Raw genomic sequence first — 26,609 nt, forward strand, 5'->3', positions numbered from 1 at the left:
CCAATCTGTAGTGTATCTGGTTCCAGCTTGTCGGTGTAAAATTATATCCTCTCAAAAGATTTTAAGTGCCTAATTTTCCAAAAATCTTATACCACAGCCAAAGTGCAACCAAGTTTCATCTCTAAAGGAGGTGACACCCATCAAGAGGCTTTTATATTTGGAGAGGAAAAAAATGCCTGGATAACATGGTAAAACTAAGTACTATACAAGACAACAGACACATTTTGGGGTGGGGGGAAGAAAAAAGAAAACAATGACAAGAAAATAAGTAAGGAGAAAAGGTAGATAAAAATAGTAGAAGAATGCCACTCATGAGGCTGGATTTCACTAGAGAACCTCTAAACTTATTTTTGAAGTCCTAGTATTTATGGTTTGTTACACAGAGTCTAAAACACGTTATCTTATATTTTCCATGGATTCTCAGACAAAGCAATACTATAGGAAAAGTCAATGTGAACGGCAGTCTCAGGTATATATAATACCTTACACTCATACTGTGCTTGCTATTTCAAAATATACTTTGAAGCACTACAGATTCGTTTCTACCATTGAAATCGAGTCACACAAATATTTTTGTTTCCCAGGGCATACAAAAATTACGCTTACATTATACTCTAGTCCATTCAGTGTGCAGTAGCCTTGTGTAAAAAAACAACATACATACCTTAATTTAAAAATACTTTAATACTATCTGACAACACAGGGTTGCCACAAACCTTCAATTTGTTTAAAAAACAAAAAGACAAATGCAGTATCTGCAAAATACAATAAAGCAAAGCACAGTAAAACGAGGTATGTCTGTACACTACATTTGATCCTCACAAAAAAAACCCTGTGAAGGAGTTCATTTCTACTTTACAGAAAAAGCCATATGGTAGACTGGCTAAGTGGCTGGAGAGTTACTTGCCTATATGCTATATCAAACTGAGGATGCAAATAACAAAGTGAATTTAAAATTTTAATACAAAGGTGTGAAACATGAGACATTAAGGGTCCATCAAGAATTACGTCTGCTAAATGAACCATATTTTTTGATAAAACTACTACATAAAATAAAAACCTGTAACATTTATTGAGCATTTATCTCTTGCCTGGAAAATCCCATGGACGGAGGAGCCTGGTAGGCTGCAGTCCATGGGGTTGCGAACAGTCGGACACGACTGAGCGACTTCACTTTCACTTTTATGCACTGGAGAAGGAAATGGCAACCCACTCCAGTGTTCTTGCTGGAGAAGCCCAGGGACGGGGGTGCCTCGTGGGCTGCCGTCAAGGGGGTTGCACAGAGTCAGACACGACTGAAGTGACTTAGCAGCAGCAGCAGCCACTGTACTAAGGATACTAACATGAGTTGCCTCACTTCATCTTTACAACAACTCTATGGTCTACACTGCTGTATCAACTTTATAGGCCAGAAAGTTGAGGCTTAGAGACATCTCAAATAATCAACTTGGAAAGCAGGAGAGCTGGATTCAATCTGGGCAACCTGAATGCAAAGCCAGTACTCTCAAACAGTTCTCTAGACCAAGTTCACCTACAGACATCTGTTAATCATAATTTCATCAAAATAATACAACTGAGGGCCTATTTCCTGCCACACACCTTGCTAAGTATAGAGTTATAAAGTGGAATGATTCAGTAGAAAAGTACCCATAAAACTTTTCATTCCTATAGATAAAACAGATTAACATGAACTACATTATAAAAAAGCAAATTCCTAAATATTTTTGGTCTCTGCACTCAGACTGCCTAATGAGGTATAACTTTATCTTCATACTTTTTCCAACCACAACAAAATTCTTCTAGCTTGTCCACAAAGGCACTTTCATTCCTAGGCAATCACTATTCTAGTTCTCCACTTGGAACATGGATCTTTTCTTCCAGGTTGTTCCATTTTCTCCTAATGTCTACATATATGTGCCCATTATATCACACTCAAATTACCTGTATAATTAGCAGTCCTTTCCATCAGACTCTGAGTGCAGGAACCCTATTTATCTTGTTCATCATAACACCCTCAGGGTCTAACACTTTCTAGGTCACTTGACACATGCTTGTTCAATGAAAAAGTGCTCAATGATGTCACAGAGTTTGTCCTGAGTACAGCTTGGATTTGACAGCTTCAACTTATGTGAAGACAAAAGACACATCAAATTTGTATGTAGGTCTACATACGTGTGTATATATACATATATTTCCTTGCTCTTTCCACTGAAAGAGTGCACCTAGTGTTTAGATCTTGGTCTCTAATACTATTCCCAACTAACTGGAATTTGAGTTCTTTGGAGAAACAGCTGATTCTGAGGCTGGGGAAGCGTAGCTGTACCGATAAGCTTGGCATCATGATATACCACCAAAAAGTGCTCAAGAAAAATGAAGGGGGAGGGAAAGGTAAAAAGACAGAGCACAGAGTTCAGTGACACTGCTCTGTATGATACTATAATGGTGGATACACGTCATCATACATTTATTCAAACCCACAGAATGCACAATATCAACAATGAACCCTATTGTAAACTACGGACTCTGGGTGATAATATGTCAACATAGGTTCATTAGTTTTAACAAAAACTGCTCTTGTGGGGAATGCTGATAATCAGGGAACCTATGCATGAATGTCACCAGGGATTTATGAAAAATTTCTTATGCTCAATTGCTATAAACTTAAAACTGCTTTACAAAATAGTTTATCAGAGGAAAAAAATGAACACATTACAAAAACAAAGGAACTGGCTTGAAGGAGCTCACACTGGCCAAATATGGGACAATTCAAGCACAAAAATACCATTTAATAAAAAAGGAATTTATGAGTTACACTGATAATATACAGATACATCAAGGAGGAATTAGGGGAAAATTCTGATGAATAGTATATCGGCATTGCCTTAAATGCTTCCCACAGACTGTTAGTTTCAAGGGGAGGGGGCAGGGCCGGAAATATGTAATATAAAAATCAAGATACCATTTTGAAAGAGTAATCAAAATTAAAATCACCCTTGGAATAAATGAACACCGTAACTCCGAAAGTGACTTCTGCAGTATTCTGGCTAAGAATGCATAATTTGAATCACATCACATGGAAACAGGAGACAAACTCAAAATGAAAAATGTTCTACTGGAATAAAAAAAGGAAGGGAGTTCTATTTTTAACATGTCAATGTCATAAAAGACACCCCCTCCCCCCCGCCAAAAAAAAAAAAGAGTAGGGAAAAACTTAACTACTAAAAGAGATGTAACAATTACATGCAATATCTGATCCTAGGATGGGTCCTGTACAGAAGAAAAAAAAATACTTTAAGACAAAATTTGGGACCCAATTAAAAATCAGACTACAAATGACAGATGAGTTAGAAATACTGCATTAAAACTGACTGAACATAACTGTACTATGCTTGTTCAAGAGAATATCCCTAGACTTAGGAAATACATAGTGAAACATTTAGAGACGAAATGCCAAGATTTTGTAACTTACCCTTTTAAGGTTCAGAAAGTGTGTGTTCATGTACAAGCATACATACATGTGCGCACACGCTGGAGAGCAATACTGCTTCACTAAACCATCAAAAAGTATGCAACACTTAATTCATAACATTACATAGGAGGTAAAAAGGGGAAATATACCTGAATAGGAGATGGCTTTTCCCAGCCCATTTCAAAAATTCCCATCAGCAACTCCCGTTTCAAACAGTAATCTTCAAACTCATTTCCTTTTGTGGAGGTCACATCCTGGTCAAACAAAAACAGACAAGCTTCAAAAGAATGAAGTACAACTGTGTTTCTTTAGTAATTACCATGTTTAAGAAAGTGTCTGAGAGACTAATTCTTTATCCCATTTAAAAAAATATATGCAGATTAGTTCTCTGTCCTAATCTGCAGTTCAACTGTTTCCGAAAAACAGCCACTCTAACACAAATCAGCCATTTAAAAACTATGTTTTGGGGAAAGACCAGCCACCCTGTGGTCATTTTCTGCTAAGGAGTGATGGAATACTGTTATTTCTATACAAGTACCAGGCTGTGAACTGTAAACCACAAGGTGTAAAGTCAAAACCTAGTTCTACCATGCACTGCCTACAAACACCCTAGTCTAAACCAGAGTTTTTCAAGCCCAACACCATTGACATTTGGGCCAGAATATTGTTTGCTCTAAGGGGGCTGTCCTGTAGCATATCCTCAGCTGTGATAACTTATTGCTAAATGCTTCTGAGGGGACAAAAATCACCCTTGGTTGACACTGCTGGGCTAAGAGAACTAACCTCTCAACTTCAGTTTTTCCATCCACAAAATGTGGATAAAACCTAGCCTGAATCTTATTGTGCTTCTAGAAACAAGAGACTTTTGAGAAAATGCCATGAAAACTATGTGTTCCACAAGTGAGATAAGATACACATATGTATAAACACAATATTTAATATGGATACACATTATTACCAATTCCTCCAAATAGTGGAAATTTTTGGCAATTAATCATATATAAGCTATACAATTTCAACCAGTTAAACTTACTTAAGAGTAAACATGCAGTGCCTACTGTCATCATCAAGTAGCTACTTCACTTTTAAGAGTTTCCACATCATTTTTCCACTTGAATGTTACAACCAACTTACCGAAGTTTTGATTCTTAGATCCTTTGGAGGGAGTTTTAAAGTCTTTTTCCAGTCATCACCAGGTCTAGAGAGAATAGAGTAAAATTGAAGTATCAGAGTTCACAGCATTACTTTCTAAAATACAAAGGTAATTCATCTTGATAATAATTTCTAAAAAGCACACTAATATATTGCCATTTACTTAAGAATACAGGTAACAACAGAGATAAACAACTCCAGAAAAAATACTCTTTCTTACAAAGCACAACAATCTAGGGAAAACTTAAAAAATCAAGAATGGAAGGAAAAAAAGATATCCATCCTCTTCAAGAGAAGCATGTTGTATACAATTCAACTGTTTTCAAAACTGGTAACCCATGTGTTTTGTCTGACCTAAAATAGTACTACTTCATTTAAAGTTGCCAACATTAAAAAACTAGGATATTTTGTATAAAGTTGATTCTGGATTTTCTTGTGGGGGGGGGGGGGGGGCAGGGCGGAAAGCTTTAGCAGCAACACTGGTTCCAAATTTCCACATAGCAACAGTTTGATAGGCGTTAGTAACTGGAGTTTAAAATCAAGCACCTGATGCCTTTAAGTAGGTCAAGTCCCCTCTCATCTGGCAGTCCCCTATGCTGATGCTGCTGCTAAGTCGCTTCAGTCGTGTCCGACTCTGTGCGACCCCAGAGACGGCAGCCCACCAGGCTTCGCCATCCCTGGGCTTCTCCAGGCAAGAACACCGGAGTGGGTTGCCATTTCCTTCTCCAATGCATGAAAGTGAAGTCGCTCAGCCGTGTACAACTCTTAGTGACCCCATGGTCTGCAGCCTACCAGGCTCCTCCTCTAAGGGATTTTCCAGGCAAGAGTACTGGAGTGGGTTGCCATTGCCTTCTCCGGCAGTCCCCTACAGGCATCTGATTTTGTAGCTCCTGGTGACTAGTTAAAACCAAAGAATCTATAAAGTTTCAGACTTCAGTTCAAGCCTTGACTCTTCTACATATCTGTTCTGTGACCCTGCAACAGTTACTTTTCTAAATCTCCATTCTCTCATATATAAAATAAGATAAAAATTATATAAAATAGCTTCTATAAAGCACTCAGCACAGTGCCTGGAAAAATTAGCTGTCAATAAAAAACATCTCTCAATCTTCTTTAATGGGGATCTTGAAACCATGAAAGAAAAAAATTTTCTTTTTGGTCATGTAAAAACTTCAAGTAATATAATATCCAAAGCATCTAACAGAAAAAAAGACTGTCAATAAACCAGACAATGCTTTCAACTGTTTTTTAAGTTTTCACTGATTTAATGATAACAGCTCATAATTAAAGCCCCCCTCAAACATCTCGAGTCTTCATTCAGGAAGATAAGGACATATTTTATTTAAAGTTTCATCCCACATAATCCAAGATACTCTATCACAGGAAACTATTTGCCACCAAATCCAAGAGTTGTAAAGCCTTTCACCCCAGTCTATAATACCACACCAAAGTTTCTGAGCATTTTCAGTTGAACATCCTAGTAGGCCAGCTTGTCACATTGTCAAATTTACTAAACAGTGGATAAAAATGCATACGATACAATGCAAAATCTTCCCACAAAAAAATTTATCATCTTAGAAAGTTAAAAATTTTTTAAATGCGAGATTAACTAACAGAGACAGGTATTAACTATCTCTGAGACATGCGATCTAGGAGTCTTCACAGAAAAGATGGTATTTCAACTGAAATTTAACGAGTCACAGAACTGAAAAAAACCCATTTATCTAAGAAGAGCAAAAAAAAAAAAAAAAAAAAAGGCAAAATCCACTGCAGTCTCAAACCAGAGTTTAAGCATTAAATGCTCTCAAAATGGAATAATGCAGCTTTATGTTTCAAATTAAAAGTAGACTAAATGTTGCTAGTCTATTCATATTTTGTCAAGACGAACTGCGATTTAGAAAACATTTTTGATTTCTATACCAATTATAGTATTCACCTCAAAAATAATAATAATATGCATTAATGCCAATTCTCCCAGTGACCAAATGAATTCTGTTGAAAATTTGGGCTATTTTTCTTTAGTAAATGCTTCTTTTAAGCATGAAAAAGACTTATATTGTAATAAAACACATACTTTTTGAGTTTCATCATATTTCTAGAGGTTAAATCAACTCACACAGCTAGATTCTTAACAAAGACAAATACCAAATGGGTCAAGATTCTTAATTGTTAATTTTCTATTAAACTGATTCTTTGGAATCATAGTCACCATTCACATACTTTAAAGTGTACACTTAAAGATGACAGCCTGCTGCTGCTGCTAAGTCACTTCAGTCGTGTCCGACCCTGTGCGACCCCATAGACGGCAGCCCACCAGGCTCCCCCATCCCTGGGATTCTCCAGGCAAGAATACTGGAGTGGGTTGCCATTTCCTTCTCCAATGCATGAAAGTGAAAAGTCAAAGTGAAGTCACTCAGTCGAGATGACAGCCTACATGCTTTCAAATTTAAAAGAAAAATATTCCGTAGTAAAATAAGGCTCTTAGTTTTTAAAAGTCTTCGAAGAGGTTTGGGACTATTCAGAGATGTGTTCCAAAGAGTTCAAAGTCCTGAGTTCCCTATGATATAAACTGCTTGTTATTTTGTGTATGTGTAAAAGGAGAAAGCGTATTTTAAAAATAAATAAAATAAGACAGAAAAGCAAAGTGTCATAGACTAAAAAAAAAGTTATGGATAAATTTTCTGAGTACTTTTGAAGTTCAGAAAGCTGGACAAGTCTTTAAGATTGGCTTTAACTGCCATTCACATTAGGATAAAGTCAAGTTATCACACTAGGAAAAAAGCCATACTGGCAAAAACCAGATGAATCTGAGCTCATTATGAAAGCCAGAAATGTTTCAAAAAATACTCTATGCAAAATATGTATTATCCGTGCCTATGTTTGTTACTTAACAAACCTGAATTAATTATGACAGAGATACATTCTTCTATCACAAATACCTATTGACCACAAACAATCAACTGTCCTCTATTCACAATCAAAATGGTTAAACTAAAATGGTATATACATAAAGTAGTCAACAACAAACTAGCAAAATATACCTCCTTGGTGCCCCAAGTGTGTTTATTATTTATTCTAACACTTACTTAATAGTGGTGGTCATACTCTGTGCTTGCTGCTGAGTGCCATTATTGATTGTGTTGGTGTTTTTCAGCTGGTTCATCTGTTGCTGAGTCTGCGTGCCCCCTCCTCCGGGGCCACCACTGGGCTTCACAGGGCCCCTCAGCTGACCATTTTGACTGGACAGACCCATTATAACAGGGTTCTCTGTTCTGGCCGTGCTCATGCTGTATTAATTTTAAAGATGTCTCTTTCAAACTTCAAAACTTTTGAAAGTCAGTAGAGAAACTGTAATAACAGTTTATTAGGCTCTCCAAAACGAAGAGATAAATATAAGTCTTGCTCAATATATGAGTCCTTTATTGCAATGCAGGCAAGCACCTGTAAGTCTCTGAACGGTAAGCAGCAGTAACTTGCTCTCATGCACGAATCAACTCTTTATTTTTTAAAAAGCCCTCTAACAAGGTTGAGTTATGTATCTGAATCTCACTTCAATCTGAAACAAAGGAAAAAAGTTAAATCAGTAAACACAGTAAATTTTGGAAAAACAAAACAAAACACCCCTTTGTTGTTTCCATTTGAAGAACTCCTTTAGAAGCACTCTCTTCTTTTAAAGAATTAAGGATACAGCTGCATGTAGATCAAATCACTATCCAGGATAGGAAAGAGGATGTAAAAAAAATGAATTGCTTCAAAACCCAAACCTGCACTGTGACAGATCTCATTTAAATCATCAGTTCAAAGCAACCCAGAAAATATCAGGTAGAACAATGCTGTGATTAAATTAGCATTAGCTGTCAGATGATAATCTCTTCCCTTCAGGTTCCTCCCGGAAGAATTCTCTGAAGTCCCTGCCACCTCTAAAAGTCAATGATTCATTACATTCAATGCATTACAACTCAATGAAGAATGGCACAACTTAATTAATGTAAATCTACAAAGGAACAAGGCAAAACAATTCATTCATTTTTTTTTTTCTATTTCTGACAACTGAGAATCCTTGGAAGAGTTGAGCTTTTGATTTCACTTTGTGCTTTCAGAAAGCATTATGTACGCCCTTATGAATTTCAACCAAAGAAGTTAAACCTGAAGAAAACTACATTTTCTTTTCCCCCCTAAGTTTTTGCCCTTTAAAACAATAACTAAAGCAGTCAAGGGACATAAATACGTCTACACGTCAAAATCTTCTGTTCAAAAAACAGCCAAGAAAACCTTTAGCTATCTTAAGTCTGACTACTACAGAACTGTTACATTTTTAAATATAACACTTTTCAAAAGTATGTCTCAACCTGAAGTAGCAATTTTTTAATTAAAAAAAAAAAACCAAACCCCAACACTACACAAAAAGGAAACTGTTATTCAGTCACAAAGTCTCACTCAACTCTCTGCGACCCCACAGACTGCAGCATGCCACACTTCCCTGTCCTTGACTATCTCCCAGAGTTTGCTCAAACTCATGTCCATTGAGTTGGTGATGCTATCTAATCATCTCACCCTCTGTCGCCCCACTCTCCTCCTGCCCTCAATCTTTCCCAGCATTAGGGTCTTTTCCAATGAGGAAATTACCTGTGCTTAAAAAAAAAAAAAAAAATCTGTGAAAGAATAAAGACATTACTAACTTTAATCAAACTTTCTAGGACACCCAGAGTACTGATTAAGTTATTTTTAAAAATTATTCCCCAAATAAAATTATTTTTTTTTAAAGTAAGACCTTAATTTCACAACCGCGGGTGGGAGGGAATAAAGGCCTACTCTGGTGTTAACACCTTTATATACGAAAATACAGTAGCTAATTAATTACTGTTCCTTCTGCCATACGCCAAAGCTTCTCAAACAATACAAATTTTAAATTCTTTGATGTCTTTTTTTAAATTGAAAATAAAGTTGCTCAAAAGCAAATCCTGATTATCACATACACAAAGCTGTATATTTTGAAGTCATCCAGAAACTGACTGACCTCTTAAGCAGGGTAGTTAACAGCCACCTAATTTCAGTTCAAGGTAGTAGGTGGTTTCCTGTATTGACAGGTTTATATATGATCAGCGATATCACCTATTTCACACCCGAAGATTACTTATTTGCAAAGCACTAAGAGGATGAAGAGGGCAACTTCTCAAGATTAAATGGTATATTACTGTCCATCATGCACCTAAGACCTCGTATCTCCCTAGAGCCAAAATGTGACTATGTGAGAACTGCTCCCCTCTTAATTAAGCTGCTCTGCAGCTTTACGTCTCAGGAAAAGAAATATTCCTCCTACCCCTTCCCAATTTAGATTTCCAAGTTGTATTTCTATATTTTCAAAAATACGAACGAAACAGAGACTAGTTGGGAGGGAACCCTAGCGGAGTTAATTACAGCACTTCCCAGACTGTAGTCAGCGACTGACAGTTTCACACCCAAAACAGTCTCGTCATCTCCAAAAAGACCTTTTGTTTGCAAATGCAGCGCAGTTTCTCTAAGCTCGGTCTGCAAGTTGGAGTGTCTGTTCTATTTTGAAGGGGCAAGGGGACTGAGAAAGAGAAAGGGGAGTGAGTGATAAAGGAAAGAAGCTAATGATTTTGATTTGCAAGCAAATAATTGCTTGTTCCCCTCCCCTTCATACCCCCCTCCAAAACCCCTACACACTTCAAGTCAGCTCCCTGGGCCCATAAACACAAAAGGGTTGGGGCCCTGCAATCGTATCTGCGCAACCAGAGCAGAGAACCAGCTCCACAGCTAGGGAACAATAGGGACTCCCCCCAAAAGAGAAACCTTTAAGTCTGACAGCCCCTTCTTTCCTCCGATATTCGGAGGCTCCATAATCACCCCGTTATTGACCTGCAAGGCCTTACTCCGTCAAGCAGCCGGTCCTCTTCCAAACTGAGCCCTCCGCTACAGCATATCCCTGCCGCCCCCTATAGGGCCGCCTCATACCCTATAACCTCCGCCATCTCCCTAAATCCTTGCCGCCCCCTACGGTCCCACCCTCCCTCGTCACCCACAAAGCTCCTCTGAGGAACTCTCTCGCTCTTCCTCCGGGCCCCACCGGGCACAACACTGCTCTGTGCTACTCCTCCCGGCGCCCCCACCCCACAGCTGGCGCCCGCCGCCCGCCTTCCTCCCCGAGGCCCGGCCAGGCCTCAGGCCTCCGCCTCAGAGCGCCCCCCACGCCATCCTGGGGGCTTCCTGCAGCCCCCGCGACACGGCCGACCGCCACCCTTCCACCTCACCCCACGCCCCGCGGCTCAGGCCCGAGTCCTACCACCGAGGCCACTCCCGCTCGGCACCCTCGGTCCTTTATTGTTGACTCGAAGCTCCCAAAATGGCGGCGGCTCCTTCCTCCTCGGAAACCTCCGCCCGCCCCCACCCGGCCCCTCGCTTCGGCCTCCTCCCGCCCCCGCCCCGCCCCCGCTCGGGGGGCAGCTCCGGCCGGCCTGCCTTCGCCCGCCCGCTCGCTTCCCCGGCCGCCCAGTCCTACCTCCGCCGCTGCCCGCTCTCAAGGCGCCGCCGAAGCCGCCGCCCGGACTGAGCTAACTCGGCTCCCCCGCCCCCTCCGTCGCCGACCGCCCCCCACCCCCCTCCGTTCTCCGCATGGCGGCCGCCGCGGCTCCTCCTCCGCGCAAAATGGCGAGCGCCCAGCTGCCGCAGCTGCACCCGTCGCGGCTCCTCGGCCTCCGTTGCTTCGCGTCAGGAGAAATCCGGGCCGAGGAGCCTTCCTCAGGAGAAAATGGAGGGCAGTGTTTTTCCACCGACGGGGAGCCTGCGGGGGCTGAAATGGAGGGGAAGTTGAAAGGGAAATATGGATCCCTTCAAAGAGAAAGGAGAACTGCCTTTTCCACAGCTAAGGAGAAATGATCCGGGAATGGTGGGTGGTAAGAGTCTCCCCCCAAACTGGAAGTCAAGGGTTTGGAAGATCCGAGGAGGATCTGCTTATTCCTGACCAAGGACCCGGTAGCGATTCGGGGACGAGAGAGCTGACCTGACATCTCTCGCGAGCCAGGGAAGCTGCTGCAGGTCCAAGGGGGCCGCGTCCGAGCCCCTCCGGGGCGCGCCTCCATCCAGGAACGCGCGGAACCAGTGGTCCGGAGGCGCCGGCTCGCACCCGGGTGTGGGGACTGGAAAGGGGACCGACCGGCCGGGACGGGTGCAGCAGGGAGAACCCCGGGGAGAGCGCGGGGCGGGGGCCAGGGGGCGCTGTGCGCGGGCGGGCGGGGGCGGGGGTGGAGAAGGCTGTGGGAAGAGTTGGGCGGGGGTGGGGTGCTGGGTAGCTGGGGTGCGACCAGGGCAGGAACCCAGAAAGCGAGCCTCGGAGAGGGAAGTGGGAGACTACAGCAGCGATTCCCGCTTTCTCAGTACTAAAGGGCAATCCTCAAAGAGAGGGAACCAGGGAGGCCGAGCCTCCCCAGAAGGAAGGAAACGCCGCTAGAGCCAGTTATGATGGGAATAGGAGTTCTGTACGGAAATGAACTAGAAGACCAAGCGTAATTCTTTTCCCAGCCTGACCCTCATCAGAAAGATATTTATGTATTTGTTCCCATAATTTTCATATTCTAGTGTCTCCGTTTATCCTTAACAGGAATGCAGTCTTGTTCCAGGTAGAACAAAAATCGGAAGCTAGCAAGTTGGCTAGGTTAAAGGAAAATAAAAACCTGGCTCTCACTCAACTGAGAGACAATATACAGGGCAATGACCAGACCATAGGTTCACAACAGAACTCCGACCCACAACCTCTGCTGCAACCAACACGCGAAGCCAAACCACAACCTCTGCAGTGATCAGCTCAGAATGAGCCAGACTCGGTCATTGACTGCCAGCTTCCCTAATCTTTGCCCGTGTTTCCAACTCTGGACCAATTAGAGAAAGCCAAATATGTTCCCCTAAACCAATCACGTTAGACTCCCCGCTTCTAGTTAGCCCGCCTCCAGCTTCCCCGAGTTAACCTCCAATCAGAGCAAACCCTGAAGCTTCCTTCACCCATCCCCACCCGCCCCTTTATTTTTAACTGTCGGCGTGTGAGTCCCCAGCTAACTGAAGGTGGCTGGCTCTCTTACTGTAGCAAGCTTTGAGTAAATAACTTGTTCTCATTTGGTGGTCTTTTTTATTTCCACACAGCCAAAGAAGAGGTGTTAAAGAAATGTGAAAAGGCTGTTGTTGAGATTTTTTTTTTAACGGTCCTTTTAACAGTTTTTTGGTGTTTTTTGTTTTTTGTTTTTTTTTTTTAATTCTAAATTTGTAGCATGTGGTCACCCACCCAGCTTTTAAAAAACCCACTCATCTAAAGGAAATAACCAACATCTTGAGTCCATACCGGAGAGAGAATGGCTAAGTGGTTGTTTAATAAAATGTTGAGGTCTGAGGCCCCACTGTCTTGCCATGTAGCAGGAAGGTGAAGTGGAGGAGGACAAGAAGTGAGTAGGAGGGAGAGGAGCCTAGGGATTTAAAACAGGCCACAGCCTACCCCGGTCTCTTTCCCCTAGACCTCTCAAAAAATGAGACCAGCCAAAGGAAAGGGGTTTGTATTCACAAATAAATTTCTTACCTTCAAAGGGGGCCTGGCTGAGGTCATGACAAAAACCATATGTGAGAAGGCAACCAAGAGTAGAACATGAAATAGCTGCCCGTTCTCACCTAGGAATCCTGCCAGGGCTAACACCTTTAAAGATTCTGCAGCATGTTTTTGTAAGATCTCCTTCCATCTGAGTTATTTATGTCAGCCCTTTTCAGTTCTCTGTGAGAAGTATGGATGGTATAGAATTAAATTATGAAACCTTAGATCTTTTCTCGGTTCAGTTTACTGATTGATGGATCCAATTCAACTATCTCAATACCTTTTTTCTCTCTAGTTCAAACAGATTAACAAAAATGATAGAAAATATGACACCTCACACATTATAAAATTTATATTTAAAAATATTACATAAATCCAACCCTTTGGCCTTATTGAGTATAATATATTGGGGGATCTGTGGTAAATATGGTTTACCGAGGGTGTGCTATCCCCAGTGAGGTCACCTAATAATGTGTTTCCCAAAATGTATTGGTCATTTTTATTTTGTTTTTAGTCACTCTCACTTCCCCCTACTTTTTTTCAACTATGAAGCTGTAAGCTGAAGTGTTAGGCCTGGATTGTTGGCTGGCTCCTAGAGAATCTGTCTGTAGGAAAGATATCTTAAAAAAGAAAAAGATTCACAAATAGAATTGAGGTTTTCAGTATCTCCGTTTGAAACAACAGGATGTGTGTGTGTGTGTATAAGAATGAGATGCAACTGAGAAATACTACCTGGAATTCAATCAGTAATGGGCCCTCCCAGCAAATACTGTTTACCAGCTTCACATCCTGTCCTTGGCTATTTACTGAAAAATAACTAGACAAAAAATTTCAACTATAACACCTTTAAAGATTCTGCATCATGTTTTTGTAAGATCTCCTTCCATCTGAGTTATTTATGTCAGCCCTTTTCAGTTCTCTGTGAGAAGTATGGATGGTATAGAATTAAATTATGAAACCTTAGATCTTTTCTCAGTTCAGTAATATTCATATAATATTTAGAACCTAGAATTCTAAGTAATTTAAACCTGGAATATATACATTTGTGATACTATCTTAAAAACCCAAATGCTTTCATCAGGCTAAAATGGGTTTCATACTTTTGCTTTCTATAAGATTTTTTTAAGGAAGCATGATGGTTTTTTTAAAAACTCAAACTGTAAGCAAATATATTCATTACCTAAAAGAAAAAAGGTTCACCCACACCACAGCCTAAAGAAAATGACTATATCACACCTGGCTAAGCTTTCTAGTACAGCATTTTCCTTCCTTCACGATTTGAATTAAAATGTTCTGATTTTCCAAAAGAAAGTTCAAAAAAGTTCTTTTCCAAATTTGCTTGAGCAACCTCTAATAATTACTAACCAAGACTAATGAACCAAGGCTAATGAACCCAAAGAGCCAAGTACCATTTTCTTTGGACTTTAGAACTGGTAAAATTTGCCTCTTTGATTTATACACCAGAAGAAAATGAAGTAGCGTCAGCCTACCGAGAGCTTAGCAAAGATAGCCTCAGAGAAGTGCAAGTTGCGTGCCATGGGTACTTATTCACGTCTGACTCTTTGCAGCCCCATGGACTATAGCCTGCCAGGCTCCTCAGTCTGTGGGACTTTCCAGGCAAGAACACTGGAGTGGCTTGCCATTTCCTCCTCCAGGAGATCTTCCCAATCTAGGGATTGAACCATGTCTCCTGCTTTAGCAGGCGGATTCTTTACCACTGAGCCACCAGGTAAACCCTGGTGCAAGTACTACACCGAAGTTAATGCCTATAAAACAGACATCTTTAATCACTGAGAGAGCACACCGGGCACATTTTGTTGGAATAAATGTTCCACTTCCAGAGTAAACTCAAGTTGAAAAGTAGGAAAGCAGTATTAAAAACAAGGAGGAAAGTGAGTGCCTTAAACACATTTCCCCCAGACTACCACGTTTGGTCTGCAGAATTTTATTCCTTTTGACAGATAACATCTCCCCCTTCCCTGGGTACCACAGCCAGCTAGCTCAACTCACCTGAGGTGTCTTCTGGCCTCCTCAGGTCCCAGGATTATTTATGTTCTGGTCATCACTCAGAGAACTCTAGCTGTAAATTTACCCTCTTGAGTTTTCTTTACTTACACCAGCAACTTTAACCTTCATTAATTTGAAAACAATGTGTGACTGGAAAGATCCTGAAATCTGGAAACTGATTCTTTAGGTATGATTTTAATTTGGTTTACTCAGATCAAGAAAGAATTGACACTGTCCCATCTATGATGTCTTGGTCTTCTCAGGTACTTTCTGAGTTAGCTTGGGGCAGTTGCTAACCGGTGATGTTGATGGGGACCCTGGCAATCCCATGGAATTGTTGCTATGTGCATGGTGCCTCCTTTGTACCCAGGACCTTGTAACAACATTGTATTTCGGAATAACCTTCTCTGCCGCAGTAGTTACAATCATGACAAAGTGCCTGGGCCTGATTTCCTGCCTCTAGTCAATTTGCAGAGCCTTCTATTGATCCTTGAAAATAGAACTATGATCTTAGGTACGAGTCCTGGGAAGATAGCTTAGAGCTGAGGGCTGGGCAGTCTGCAGCCCTGAATACCATGGGTGGGTGAAGTCACATCTGTGGCTTCCAGGACAAGACAGGGAACAAAGGAATAAAAAGAATTCTGTGCAGAGGTTTCCTCAGTGAACTTCCTAGCTCTTTACCTGCTTGATGAATTTTAAAGTTATTCTTTATCATGTCAACCACCTCCTGAATAACCCCTTGCATGCATGTGTGCATGCCCAGTTGTTTCGGTATGTCTGACTCTTTGCAACCCTATAGGCTGTAGCCCACCAGGCTCCTCTGTCCGTGGAGCTCTCCACGAAAGAATACTGGAGTGGGTTGCCATGCCCTCTTCCAGGGGATCTTCCTGACCCAGGGATCAAACCTGCAACTCCTGTATTGCAGGTGGATTCTTTACCACTGAGCTGCCGGGAAAGCCTGGTGAATAATCCCTGTCTCCCAGTACCTTTTCACTGCATGGCTACATTCTCTTGAAAGATTAGGCCTGTCAGGGTGCCTCTCCAGTCTGATTTCCCACTCTCTCTCCAATGCCTCTTGCTCTGGTCTCCTCAGGACCCATTCCCTCACCTTCCATTGTTTCCCTCGGAAACCCTCTCATCTCTTTTCCTCAGGGCCAATCTCAAGCCCATTCAAACCAGTAGATTCCCACAGGCTCCTATCTTCCCTCCTTTCTACTTCCTGCCCAATCAGATCTCGGGTTCTAGAGTCAGATCTGGGTTCAAATTCCGATTCCGCCACTTGTTAACTCCATAAACTTGGGAAACTTTCTTAACATCAGAGCTTCAGTTTCCCCAATTATAAAATGGGGGAAATAGGACTTAGAGCTGCGGTGAGTGCTCAATCGTGTCTGGCTCTTTGTGACCCCGTAGACTGTAGCCTACCAGGCTCCTCAGTCGGTGGGATTTCCCAGGCAAGAATAATGGAATGGGTTGCCATTTTCTACTCCAGAGTATCTTCCCGATGCAGGGACTGAAATCGTGTCTCTTGCATCTCCTGCTTTGGCAGGTGGATTCTTTACCACTGAGCCAACTGGGAAGTCCTAGGACCTAGAGCTATGTGAGAATAAATGAGAATTTGCATGTGCTGTGCTGTGCTTAGCTGTGTCCCACTCTGCGACCCTAAGGACTGTAGTCCACCAGGCTCTTCTGCCCGTGGGATTTTCCAGGCAAGCATGCTGGAGTGGATTGCCATTTCCTTTTCCAAAGAAACTGTAAAAGTTGCTTTATTTTTGTAGTTGGTAGATAGCCTCAAAAACCAATTATGTGGTGTTGCTATTATTGGTTTATCGACTTTGATCTGAACCTCAGCTTTTTCTTTCAGATTAGGCAATCTGTGGTGGGCCCATCAGTTCTCTTCCCCCAGCCTCTATTCTCCTTCAGTTTAGTGCCTTACCAACCTCAGTAAACAAGAGCCATGCTCCTGTTTCACAGCTTCTGCTCAGGGAATGTTGGTGCTAGGGAGAGCCCTGAAACCAAGCTAATTGGCTCAACAACAAATTCTTGCTTCCACACATCAGCTGAGCCCCTTCTGAGGCCCTAGAAACTCTCATGGTAGTTCGCAATCAGGGCTAATCATTAGTGTCAACACAAGCACTTTTGAAAACATGGGTGCCTGGGTCCCACTCAGAGGAATTAAATCAGAACCCTTGGGGCAGGGGTCCAGTATAATTTTTTGCTTTAAAGTTCCCTGGAAGAGTATAATGTAGTCAAGGATGAGAATCGCTGTTGGGCAAATTTTCTCCCACAGCAGCATTCCAAACTTTTTCTTCTATTCATACTGCTGCTGCTGCTACTGCTAAGTCACTTCAGTCGTGTCCGACTCTGTGCGACCCCGTGATGGCAGCACATCAGGCTCCACCGTCCCTGGGATTCATTCTCCAGGCAAGAACACTGGAGCGGGTTGCCATTTCCTTCTCCAATGCATGAAAGTGAAAAGTGAAAGTGAAGTCGCTCAGTTGTGTCCGACTCTTAGTGACCCCATGGACTGCAGCCTACCAGGCTCCTCCATCCATGGGATTTTCCAGGCAAGAGTACTGGAGTGGGGTGCCATTGCCTTCTCCGTCTTCTATTCATAAGCCCACCTTAAAATCAAAGATGTTCCATAGACACTTCATTAACTTTCCACCTCCCACAACAGACTTCTGTTGATTCTGTCTTGGAGGATAAAGTATCACATTTCCTATCTCTAGACTCTCTTAACTGTCACATCTTTGTTGTTTTTGCTATTTAGATGCTCAGTTGCATCCTACTCTCTTGGGACCCCAGGGACTGTAGCCCACCAGGCTCCTCTGTCCATGGGATTCCCCAGGCAAGAATACTGGAGTGGGTTGCCGTTTCCTTCTCTAGGGAATCTTCCCAATCCAGAGATTGAACCTGCCTCTCTTGCATTGTTAGGTGAATTCTTTACCAGTAAGCCACCAGGGAAACCCCCCTTCACATTGATCCCTTTTAAAATAAAATATACCGATGGTAACTTCCTTCATTTTTTTAAAAAATTTATTTATTTGGCTGCAGTGGGTCTTAGTTGCAGCATGTGGGATCTAGTTCCCTGATCAGGGATCAAACCCAGGCCCCCTGCTTTGGGAGCACAATCTTAAGCACTAGACCATAGTTCTTCCTCAACTTGAACCTGAATTCCTGTCCAGATTTTTCTTGATTCTAAACAACAAACAAAAATAGTCTTCCTCACTTCCATTACCTGAGTGAGAGGAGGGAGGAGCTGGCATTTACCTCGGGACTGACACTGTGCTGGATGACATCATCCAGTTATGAAATCCTACCTGTTCTAGCTCTGGGGTATCACTTCCATCTCTCCTCTTCCATTATTACTGCCACTGTCCCAATCCAGGAGTTTTTTTTCTCCTGCTTGGATTATTTCAATAGCTACCTGGATTTCTTTCTTTAACCTCTTTCCCTTGCCAACCCACCTTATACACTAGCACCAGGGTAATTTTTCCAGTCATATCAGTGTTCTGTTCAAGTCTCTTTAATGATTCTCTATTACCTACAGAATAAAATTTAAATCCCCTCCTTTCTTTTCACACTAAGTAGGGAGCCTCTGGTACCTCTTCACTCTAAACCTCATGAATGTGAGGCTGGTCCTACTGACCTGCAGATCACTGTTGAGGTTAGACTCTACTTGAGATTTTTTTTTTTTGTCTTTCAATTTCTCGATTCTTCTCATCTTTCAAATTTCAGCTTAAATGTTATTGCCTCTGAGATGAACATGACTTTTTTTTTGTCTGTGTCATGAGGCTTAGAGGGTTTTAGTTTCCCGAGACCAGGGTTGGAAGCCAGGCCCTTGGCAATGCAAGCGCAGAGCCCTAATCACTGGAACGACAGGGAATTCCACTGACTGTGCCTTTATAAATAGTCTGCTTCCCCACCCTGGCTTTCCTGGTGGCTCAGTGGTAAAGAATCCGCCTGCCAATGCAAGAGACACAGGTTCGATCCCTGGGCCAAGAAGATGCCCTGGAGAAGGAAATGGCAACCCATTCCAGGATTCTTGCCTGGGAAATCCCAAGGACAGAGGAGCTTGGCGGGCTATAGTCCATGAGGGTAACAAAAGAGTCAAACACGACTCAGTGACTAAGCAACAACTTCCCCCCTCACTCTTTACCACATTAAGCTGCCTAAAATTATTTTGTTTGCCTGTTTATTATCTGTGCCTTTGTTTGCATGTTTATTGCCTGTGCCCTCCCAAGCAGCAAGCCCAACTCAGCCCATTTCTGGTTTCACTGATTCATCCCAATTGCTCTTGTGCTGGCCACCACTTCAAGCTCTTTCCCTGCTGAGATAATACAACCTGGATTGTTCAGAGTAGTCTGTGTTTAATGCCTGGATTGCTCCACAGTCATTATTAATAGTGTTTCTGTTTTTTCTCAAAATTATTCCAATTTGGATAATAAATTATACAACCACTGTTATTATAGCCTTGTACCATAGCCATTTGTGGTTGTGTGCTCTCGCTTCAGCTGTGTCTGACTCTTTGTGATGCTATGGACTGTAGCCCACCAGGCTCCTCTGTCCATGGGATTCTCCAGGCTAGAATATTGGAGTAGGTTGCCATGTGCTCCAGGGGATCTCCCCAACCCAGGAATAGAACCTGTAGCTCCTGCATTGCAGGTGGATTCTTTACAGCTGAGCCACGGGGAAAGACTTCAGAGCCATTTGTACATATGTCTTGTTTCTAAGCTCACTGAGGACAGGAAGCAAGTCATGTTCCTATGTCTTTCATCAATAACACATAGTAAAGTATGTTGTATAAATATAGTAGAAAGCTCAGAAAGTGTTTGTTAAATAAGACTGGCTGATACATTAAAATATCACATATGTGGAGAGTCTAGCAAAATACTTAACACATTCTAAGTATGTTAGGTTAAAACAAAAAAGATCGATATATGTTGGTTTCCTTTGCCCCAGTTGACTCCAAATGTCATGTCTCCCAAGCTCTTTGTTGAGAGGCTGTGCCACATAATTTAGTATCCAGCTACATACTAGCTAGTTTGCTTTTATTGAGTTTTTTTGTGTGTGTGATCGTATATCTTCTACTAGATTGGAAACTCTTTGAAGGCAAGCATCATTGTCTTATAATTCTCTATTCCACATAGCAAAACTAGTTCATGTTTATAAACTTGTTGATCACTAGGATTCTCCACACTCATTGGCTGGTAATTTGTAGGAAAGAGTGAAATGATGACCTTGGTAGAGGTATCAGTTTAGGTGCCAACAATCAGAGGCACCAGGGTTGAAGATCACCTTCCCTCTTTGTAGATGATGCCTCTTGTGTTCTTCCAGCCAACAGAAGCAGGAGGAGTAGGAAATCCTATTCCTAAGGATTTCAGTAACATTTTCAGAGTATGGGTTCAAAAGATCAGGTAATAGTTATGCAAAAGCATAGTTGTCTTTTGGAAGTAGGGGAAGAATGAAAACTATGCATAGTGTTGAGACCTGACTTTGGAGTACAAGCTGGGATTGAATTCCTCAGCTATTTAACCTCCCTAAACCTGTTTTCTCATCTGGAAAATCAGGATGATACCTCTGCCTCTGGGGTGGTCGTGAGAAGAGTACATGAGAAATAACACATAAAATGCTTAGCAGAGGGCCTAACTTATTGCAAGCCTCAGTAAACAATAGCTATTTTTATAATGGGTGATCTAGGTAGCTAAAGGTTTCGATGCTAAAGGTGGGGTAGCTAAAAATATAATTGCTATCGAATTTTTAGTTAAACCTTGTTTCTAGTGTCAGTGACAGCTGTAATTCTTTACCTGTTTATTCATTCAACCATTTATTCTTTTGTTCATTTATTCATTGTTCATTCGTTTATTCTATGCCAGATACCAGGATTCCCTGATGGCTCAGACAGTAAAGTGTCTGCCCACAATGCAGGAGACCCAGATTCGATCCCCGGGTTGAGAAGATCCCCTGGAGAAGGAAATGGCAATCCACTCCAGTACTCTTGCCTAGAAAATATCATGGATGGAGGAGCCTGGTGGGCTACAGTCCATGGGGTCGCAAAGAGTCAGATACAACTGAGGAACTTCGCTTTCTTTCATGCCAAATACACAATAAATGTTTATTAAATATTGTTGAATAAGGGTGATGTGAAGAAAGAAATAGGTGAGGAAGATTAAAAGGTACAAACTTCCAGTTACAAATAAAAGAGTTGTGGGTGTGAAACGTTCAGTGTGGGGAATATAATCAATAACTATGTTCTTTGTAAGGCGACATATGGTAACTAAACTTATTGTGATCATTTTGAAATGTGTAGAAATACTAAATAACTATGCTGTGTAATAGAATGAACATAGTCTTGTAGATCAATTATACCTCAAAAACAGACAATTAGGATTGACATATGAAGAAGGCTGAGTGCCTAAGAATTGATGCTTTTGAACTGTGGTGTTGGAGAAGACTCTTGAGAGTCCCTTGGACTGCAAGGAGATCCAACCAGTCCATTCTGAAGGAGATCAGCCCTGGGATTTCTTTGGAAGGAATGATGCTAAAGCTGAAACTCTAGTACTGTGGCCACCTCATGCGACGAGTTGACTCATTGGAAAAGACTCTGATGCTGGGAGGGATTGGGGGCAGGAGGAGAAGGGGACGACAGAGAATGAGATGGCTGGATGGCATCACTGACTCGATGGACATGAGTCTGAGTGAACTTTGGGAGTTGGTGAGGGACAGGGAGGCCTGGCGTGCTGTGATTCATGGGGTCTCAAAGAGTCGGACACGACTGAGTGACTGATCTGATCTGATCTGTAAAACAGATAACTAATGAGAACCTTTTATGTAGCACAAACAACTTTACTTGGTACTTTGTAGTGACCTAAATGGGAAAGAACTCCAAAAAAGAGGGGATATATGTATACATGTAGCTGATTCACTTTGCTGTCCACCAGAAATTGACACAGTGGTGTAAAGCAACTATAGTCGAATAAAAAACAAACAAATAAACCCATAGTGAAAAAAGATCAGATTTGTGGTTACCAGAGAGGCAAGTTGGGGCAGGAGGAATTGGATGAAGGCAATCAAAAGGTACAGACTTCCATGCATAACATAAATAATTACTAGGAATGTAGTGTAGAATATGATAAATATAATCAACACAGCTGTATAGTGTACAAGAAAATGGTTAAGAGAGAAAATCCTAAAAGTTCTCATCACAAGAAAAAATTTTGTTTCTTTTATATCTGTATGCAATGATGGATGGTCACTAAACATTTCATGATGTATGTAAGTCAAATCATTATTCCGTATTCCTTAAACTTATTCAGTGCTGGATGTCAATTATAAATAATTGTAAATAAAGCTGGAAGGAAAAAAATTCAGTTACAGTTAAAAATGTTGACTTATTTGTTGCCTTACAAATAGCTGAGAAAAGAAGAGAAGCTAACAACAAAGGAGAAAAGGAAAGATATACCCATCTGCAGACAGAGTTCTAAAGAATGGCAAAGAGAGATAAGAAAGCCTTGTTAGTCAAACAATGCAAAAAAAAAAAAAAGAAAAATAGAGGAAAATAACAGAATGGAAAAGACTAGAGATCTCTTCAAGAAAATTAGAGACACCAAGGGAACATTTCATGCAAAGATGAAATATCCAATAAAGGACAGAAACAGTACAGACCTAACAGAAGCAGAAGATGTTAAGAAGAGATGGCAAGAATACACAGAACTATATAAAAAAGTTCTTAATGACCCGGATAACCACAATGGTGTAATCACTCACCTAGAGCCAGATATCCTGGAGTGGGAAGTCAAGTGGGCCTTAGGAAGCATCACTATGAACAAAGCTAGTTAAAATCCTAAAAGATGATGCTGTTAAAGTGCTGCACTCTATATGCTAGCAAATTTGGAAAACTCAGCAGTGGCCAGAAGACTGAGAAAGGTCAGATTTCATTCCAATTCCAAAGAAAGGCAATGCCAAAGAATGTTCCAACTACCACACAATTGTACTCATCTAACATGCTTAGCAAGGTCATGCTCAAAATTGTCCAAGCTAGGTTTCAACTGTACATGAACCAAGAATTTCCAGATGTTCAAGCTGGATTTAGAAAAGGCAGAAGAACCAGAGATCAAATTGCTAACATCCGTTGGATCATAGAAAAAGAATTTCAGAGAAACATCTGCTTCGTTGACTAGGCTAAAGCCTTTGTATGGATCCCAGCAAACTGTGGAAAATTCTTAAAGAGATGGGAATACCAGATCACCTTACCTTCTTCTTGAGAAATCTGTATGCAGGTCAAGGAGCAACAGTTAGAACTGAACATTGAACAACAAACTGGTTCAAAATTAGGAAGGAGTATGTCAAGGCTATATATTGTCACTCTGCTTATTTAACTTATATGCAGAGCACATCATGCAAAATCCCAGACTGGATCAAGCACAAACTGGAATCAAGATTGCCAGGAGAAATATCAATAACCTCAGATATGCAGATGACACCACCCTTATAGTAGTAAGCAAAGAGGAACTAAAGAGCCTCTTGATGAAAGTGAAAGAGGAGAGTAAAAAAGCTGGCTTAAAACTCAACATTCAGAAAACTAAGATCATGGCATCTGGTCCCATCACTTCATGACAAATAGATGGGGAAACAGTGGAAGCAGTGAGAGTCTTTATTTTCTTGGGCTCCAAAATCACTGCAGATGGTGACTGCAGCCTTGAAATTAAAAGACGCTTGCTCCTTGGAAGAAAAGCTATGACAAACCTAGACAGTGTATTAAAAAGCAGAGATATTACTTTGCTGACAAAATTCTATATAGTCAAAGCTATGGTTTTTCCTGTAGTTGTGTCTGGATGTGAGAGTTGGACCATAAAGAAGGCTGAGTGCTGAAGAATTGATGCTTTCAAACTGTGGTGCTGGAGAAGACTCTTGAGAGTCCCTTGGACTGCAAGGAGATCAAACCAGTTAATCCTAAAGGAAATCAACCCTGAATATTTATTGGAAGGACTAATGTGAAGCTGAAGCTTCAGTATTTTGGCCACCTGATGTGAAGAGCTGACTCATTAGAAAAGACTCTGATGCTGGGAAAGATTGAAGGTAGGAGGAGAAAGTTAAAGTGAAGTTGATCAGTCGAGTCCGACTCTTTGCGACCCCATGGACTGTAGACCACCAGGCTCCTCTATCCATGGAATTTTCCAGGCAAGAGTACTGGAGTGGGTTGCCATTTCCTTCTCCAGGGGATCTTCGTCAAACCCGGGTCTCCTGCATTGCAGGCAGATGCTTTACTGTCTGAGCTACCAGGGAGCTGACTATGAGGAGAAGGGAACGGCAGAAGATGAGATGGTTGGATGGCATCACTGACTCAATTTATATGAGTTTGAGCTAGCTCTGGGAGATAATGAAGGACAGGGAAGCCTGGCATGTTGCAGTCCGTGGGGTCACAAAGAGTTGGACACAACTGAGCAGCTGAACAACAACAAAAAAAAACGTTGAATAAATAACAGAGTAATAAGTAACATGAGGAGATGATGACATTTTTGGAGATATGCTCTCAATGTTATCTCTGGATGAACATAAAATGCCCTGTGACTAAGGTCAGGTTGCTGGTTGCTGAAAGTGCAAAACCAGTGACTTCACCTACAGAGAACACAAAATATGTAACATTCCCTCAAGTCTTCTAACCTATTACTGACTGGCAGCAGATGACTGCTTCCCGTGTGTGTGCCTGCTCAGTCGCTTCAGTTTTGTCCTTTGCGACCCTATGGAGTGTAACCTACAAGGCTCCTCTGTCCTTAGGATTCTCCAGGCAAGAATACTGGAGTGGGTTGCCATGCCTTTCTCCAGAAGATCTTCCCAACCCAAGTTTCAAACTTGGATTTTCTGCATTGCAGGTAGATTCTTTACTGCTGGGCCACTGGGGCAGCCTGACTGCTTGCTACTTTGTGCAAAAACTCAGGGTTGCAGAGGTCAGTCCTCAGTTTCCCTTCTCTACCTCTAGACTCATCTTCCACAGAATCTAGCCTTCCTTCTAATGCTCCAGGCAGAGTGAAGCATTCCCATTTTGGTGCCACCATTGTGCAAATTTCTATTACTGTGCACATCTCTTGGTATCAGAGATAACTTGGTTGTAGGTTCACAAGTACTGGATCTATCTATGCCTCATTCTTTATATGTCCAACACCTGACATAAAACCTGACATTTGATAGGTGCTCAGTAAACGTTTACTGAATGGGCTCTTGAGCAAACTAAACTGTACGTTCCCTTTAGTCTCCTTTTCAAAAATAATCCTTCCAAAGAAATTACATATTATCTCAATTTCTACTTCCTCATCCTAGATCTTTTCCTGATGTCTTATATCCAATGCACCTCCAAGTCCTATGGGTTCAATCTCTAAAATATTTCCTGAATCTGTCTGCTCCTTATTACCCCATTGCCTCCAATATCAACCAGACAGAATTGTTTTCCACTGGCCTGTTTCCTCGGAGAAGGTGATGGCACCCCACTCCAGTACTCTTGCCTGGAAAATCCCATGGACGGAGGAGCCTGGTGGGCTGCAGTCCACGGGGTCGCTAAGAGTCGGACACGACCGAGCGACTTCACTTTCACTTTTTACTTCCATGCATTGGAGAAGGAAATGGCAACCCACTCCAGTGTTCTTGCCTGGAGAATCCCAGGGACGGGGGAGCCTGGTGGGCTGCCGTCTATGGGGTCGCACAGAGTCGGACACGACTGAAGCGACTTAGCAGCAGCAGCAGCAGCAGGCCTGTTTCCTGCTGTTGTGTCCTAAACTGGGCTCCCTACTTGCCCCTTCTTGTCTTATCCCAATCTATTCTCCACACATCCTCAGTGATATTTTTCATGTAAATGACAGCGTCGGCACCGTGCATTGTCAATAGCTTCCCAACATGCTGAGAATATGCTCCCATTTCCCTTCCCTGGTCTGCAAGGGCCTATATTATCCAAGTCCTACCTATCCTTCCTGTGTCAGCTCCTGCGACTCTCCTTGTTGCTCATTCTACTCCAGCCACAGTGGCCCTTGGAAGTTCTTAACATCAGCAAACTCTTTCCCACCTCAAGACCTGCTGTTTTCTCTAACAGAAGCACTTCTCCTCTCTCCTTACACACCTGGCTTCTTGTTGTTCTTCAAGCAAATGTCATTCCTCAAAGACCCTCCCGAACACACATACACCCTGTCTTCTATCACAGGATCTTGTTTATTTTCTTCATAATTCTTATCAGAGTTCTAATTATTATATTTCATCATGATGACTTGGTTTGGGGAGGTGATTGTTTGTTTCTGGCTGCATGGCATGTGAGATCTTAGTTTCCTGACCGTGGATGGAACCCTTGCCCCCTACAGTGGAAACACGAAGTCTTAAGCAGTGGACCGCCAGGGAAGTCCACCATGA

General features: G+C 41.9%; 1 protein-coding gene across 6 annotated transcripts in view; it reads right to left on the bottom strand.

Annotated features, from left to right (window-relative positions):
- The window catches only part of DDX6 (DEAD-box helicase 6), a 31,709-nt gene extending 19,884 nt beyond the window's left edge, over nucleotides 1-11,825 (bottom strand). The window contains exons 1-4 of one of the 6 annotated variants that reach the window (XM_055548308.1): nucleotides 11,643-11,825; nucleotides 7,708-8,177; nucleotides 4,604-4,667; nucleotides 3,619-3,723 (exon numbers count right to left, since the gene is read on the bottom strand). In XM_055548308.1, the coding sequence (XP_055404283.1) occupies nucleotides 3,619-3,723; nucleotides 4,604-4,667; nucleotides 7,708-7,907 (369 nt within the window). In that variant the 5' untranslated portion in view covers nucleotides 7,908-8,177; nucleotides 11,643-11,825. Of the gene's footprint in view, nucleotides 1-3,618; nucleotides 3,724-4,603; nucleotides 4,668-7,707; nucleotides 8,178-10,893; nucleotides 11,057-11,141; nucleotides 11,228-11,642 lie in introns of those variants that run through there. The other 5 variants (XM_055548307.1, XM_055548303.1, XM_055548305.1 and 2 more) reach the window with 5 other exon arrangements.
- Nucleotides 11,826-26,609: the final 14,784 nt, after the last annotated feature.

Source organism: Bubalus kerabau, chromosome 15, assembly GCF_029407905.1.
Source record: "Bubalus kerabau isolate K-KA32 ecotype Philippines breed swamp buffalo chromosome 15, PCC_UOA_SB_1v2, whole genome shotgun sequence".
Classification (NCBI taxonomy): Eukaryota; Metazoa; Chordata; class Mammalia; order Artiodactyla; family Bovidae; genus Bubalus; species Bubalus kerabau.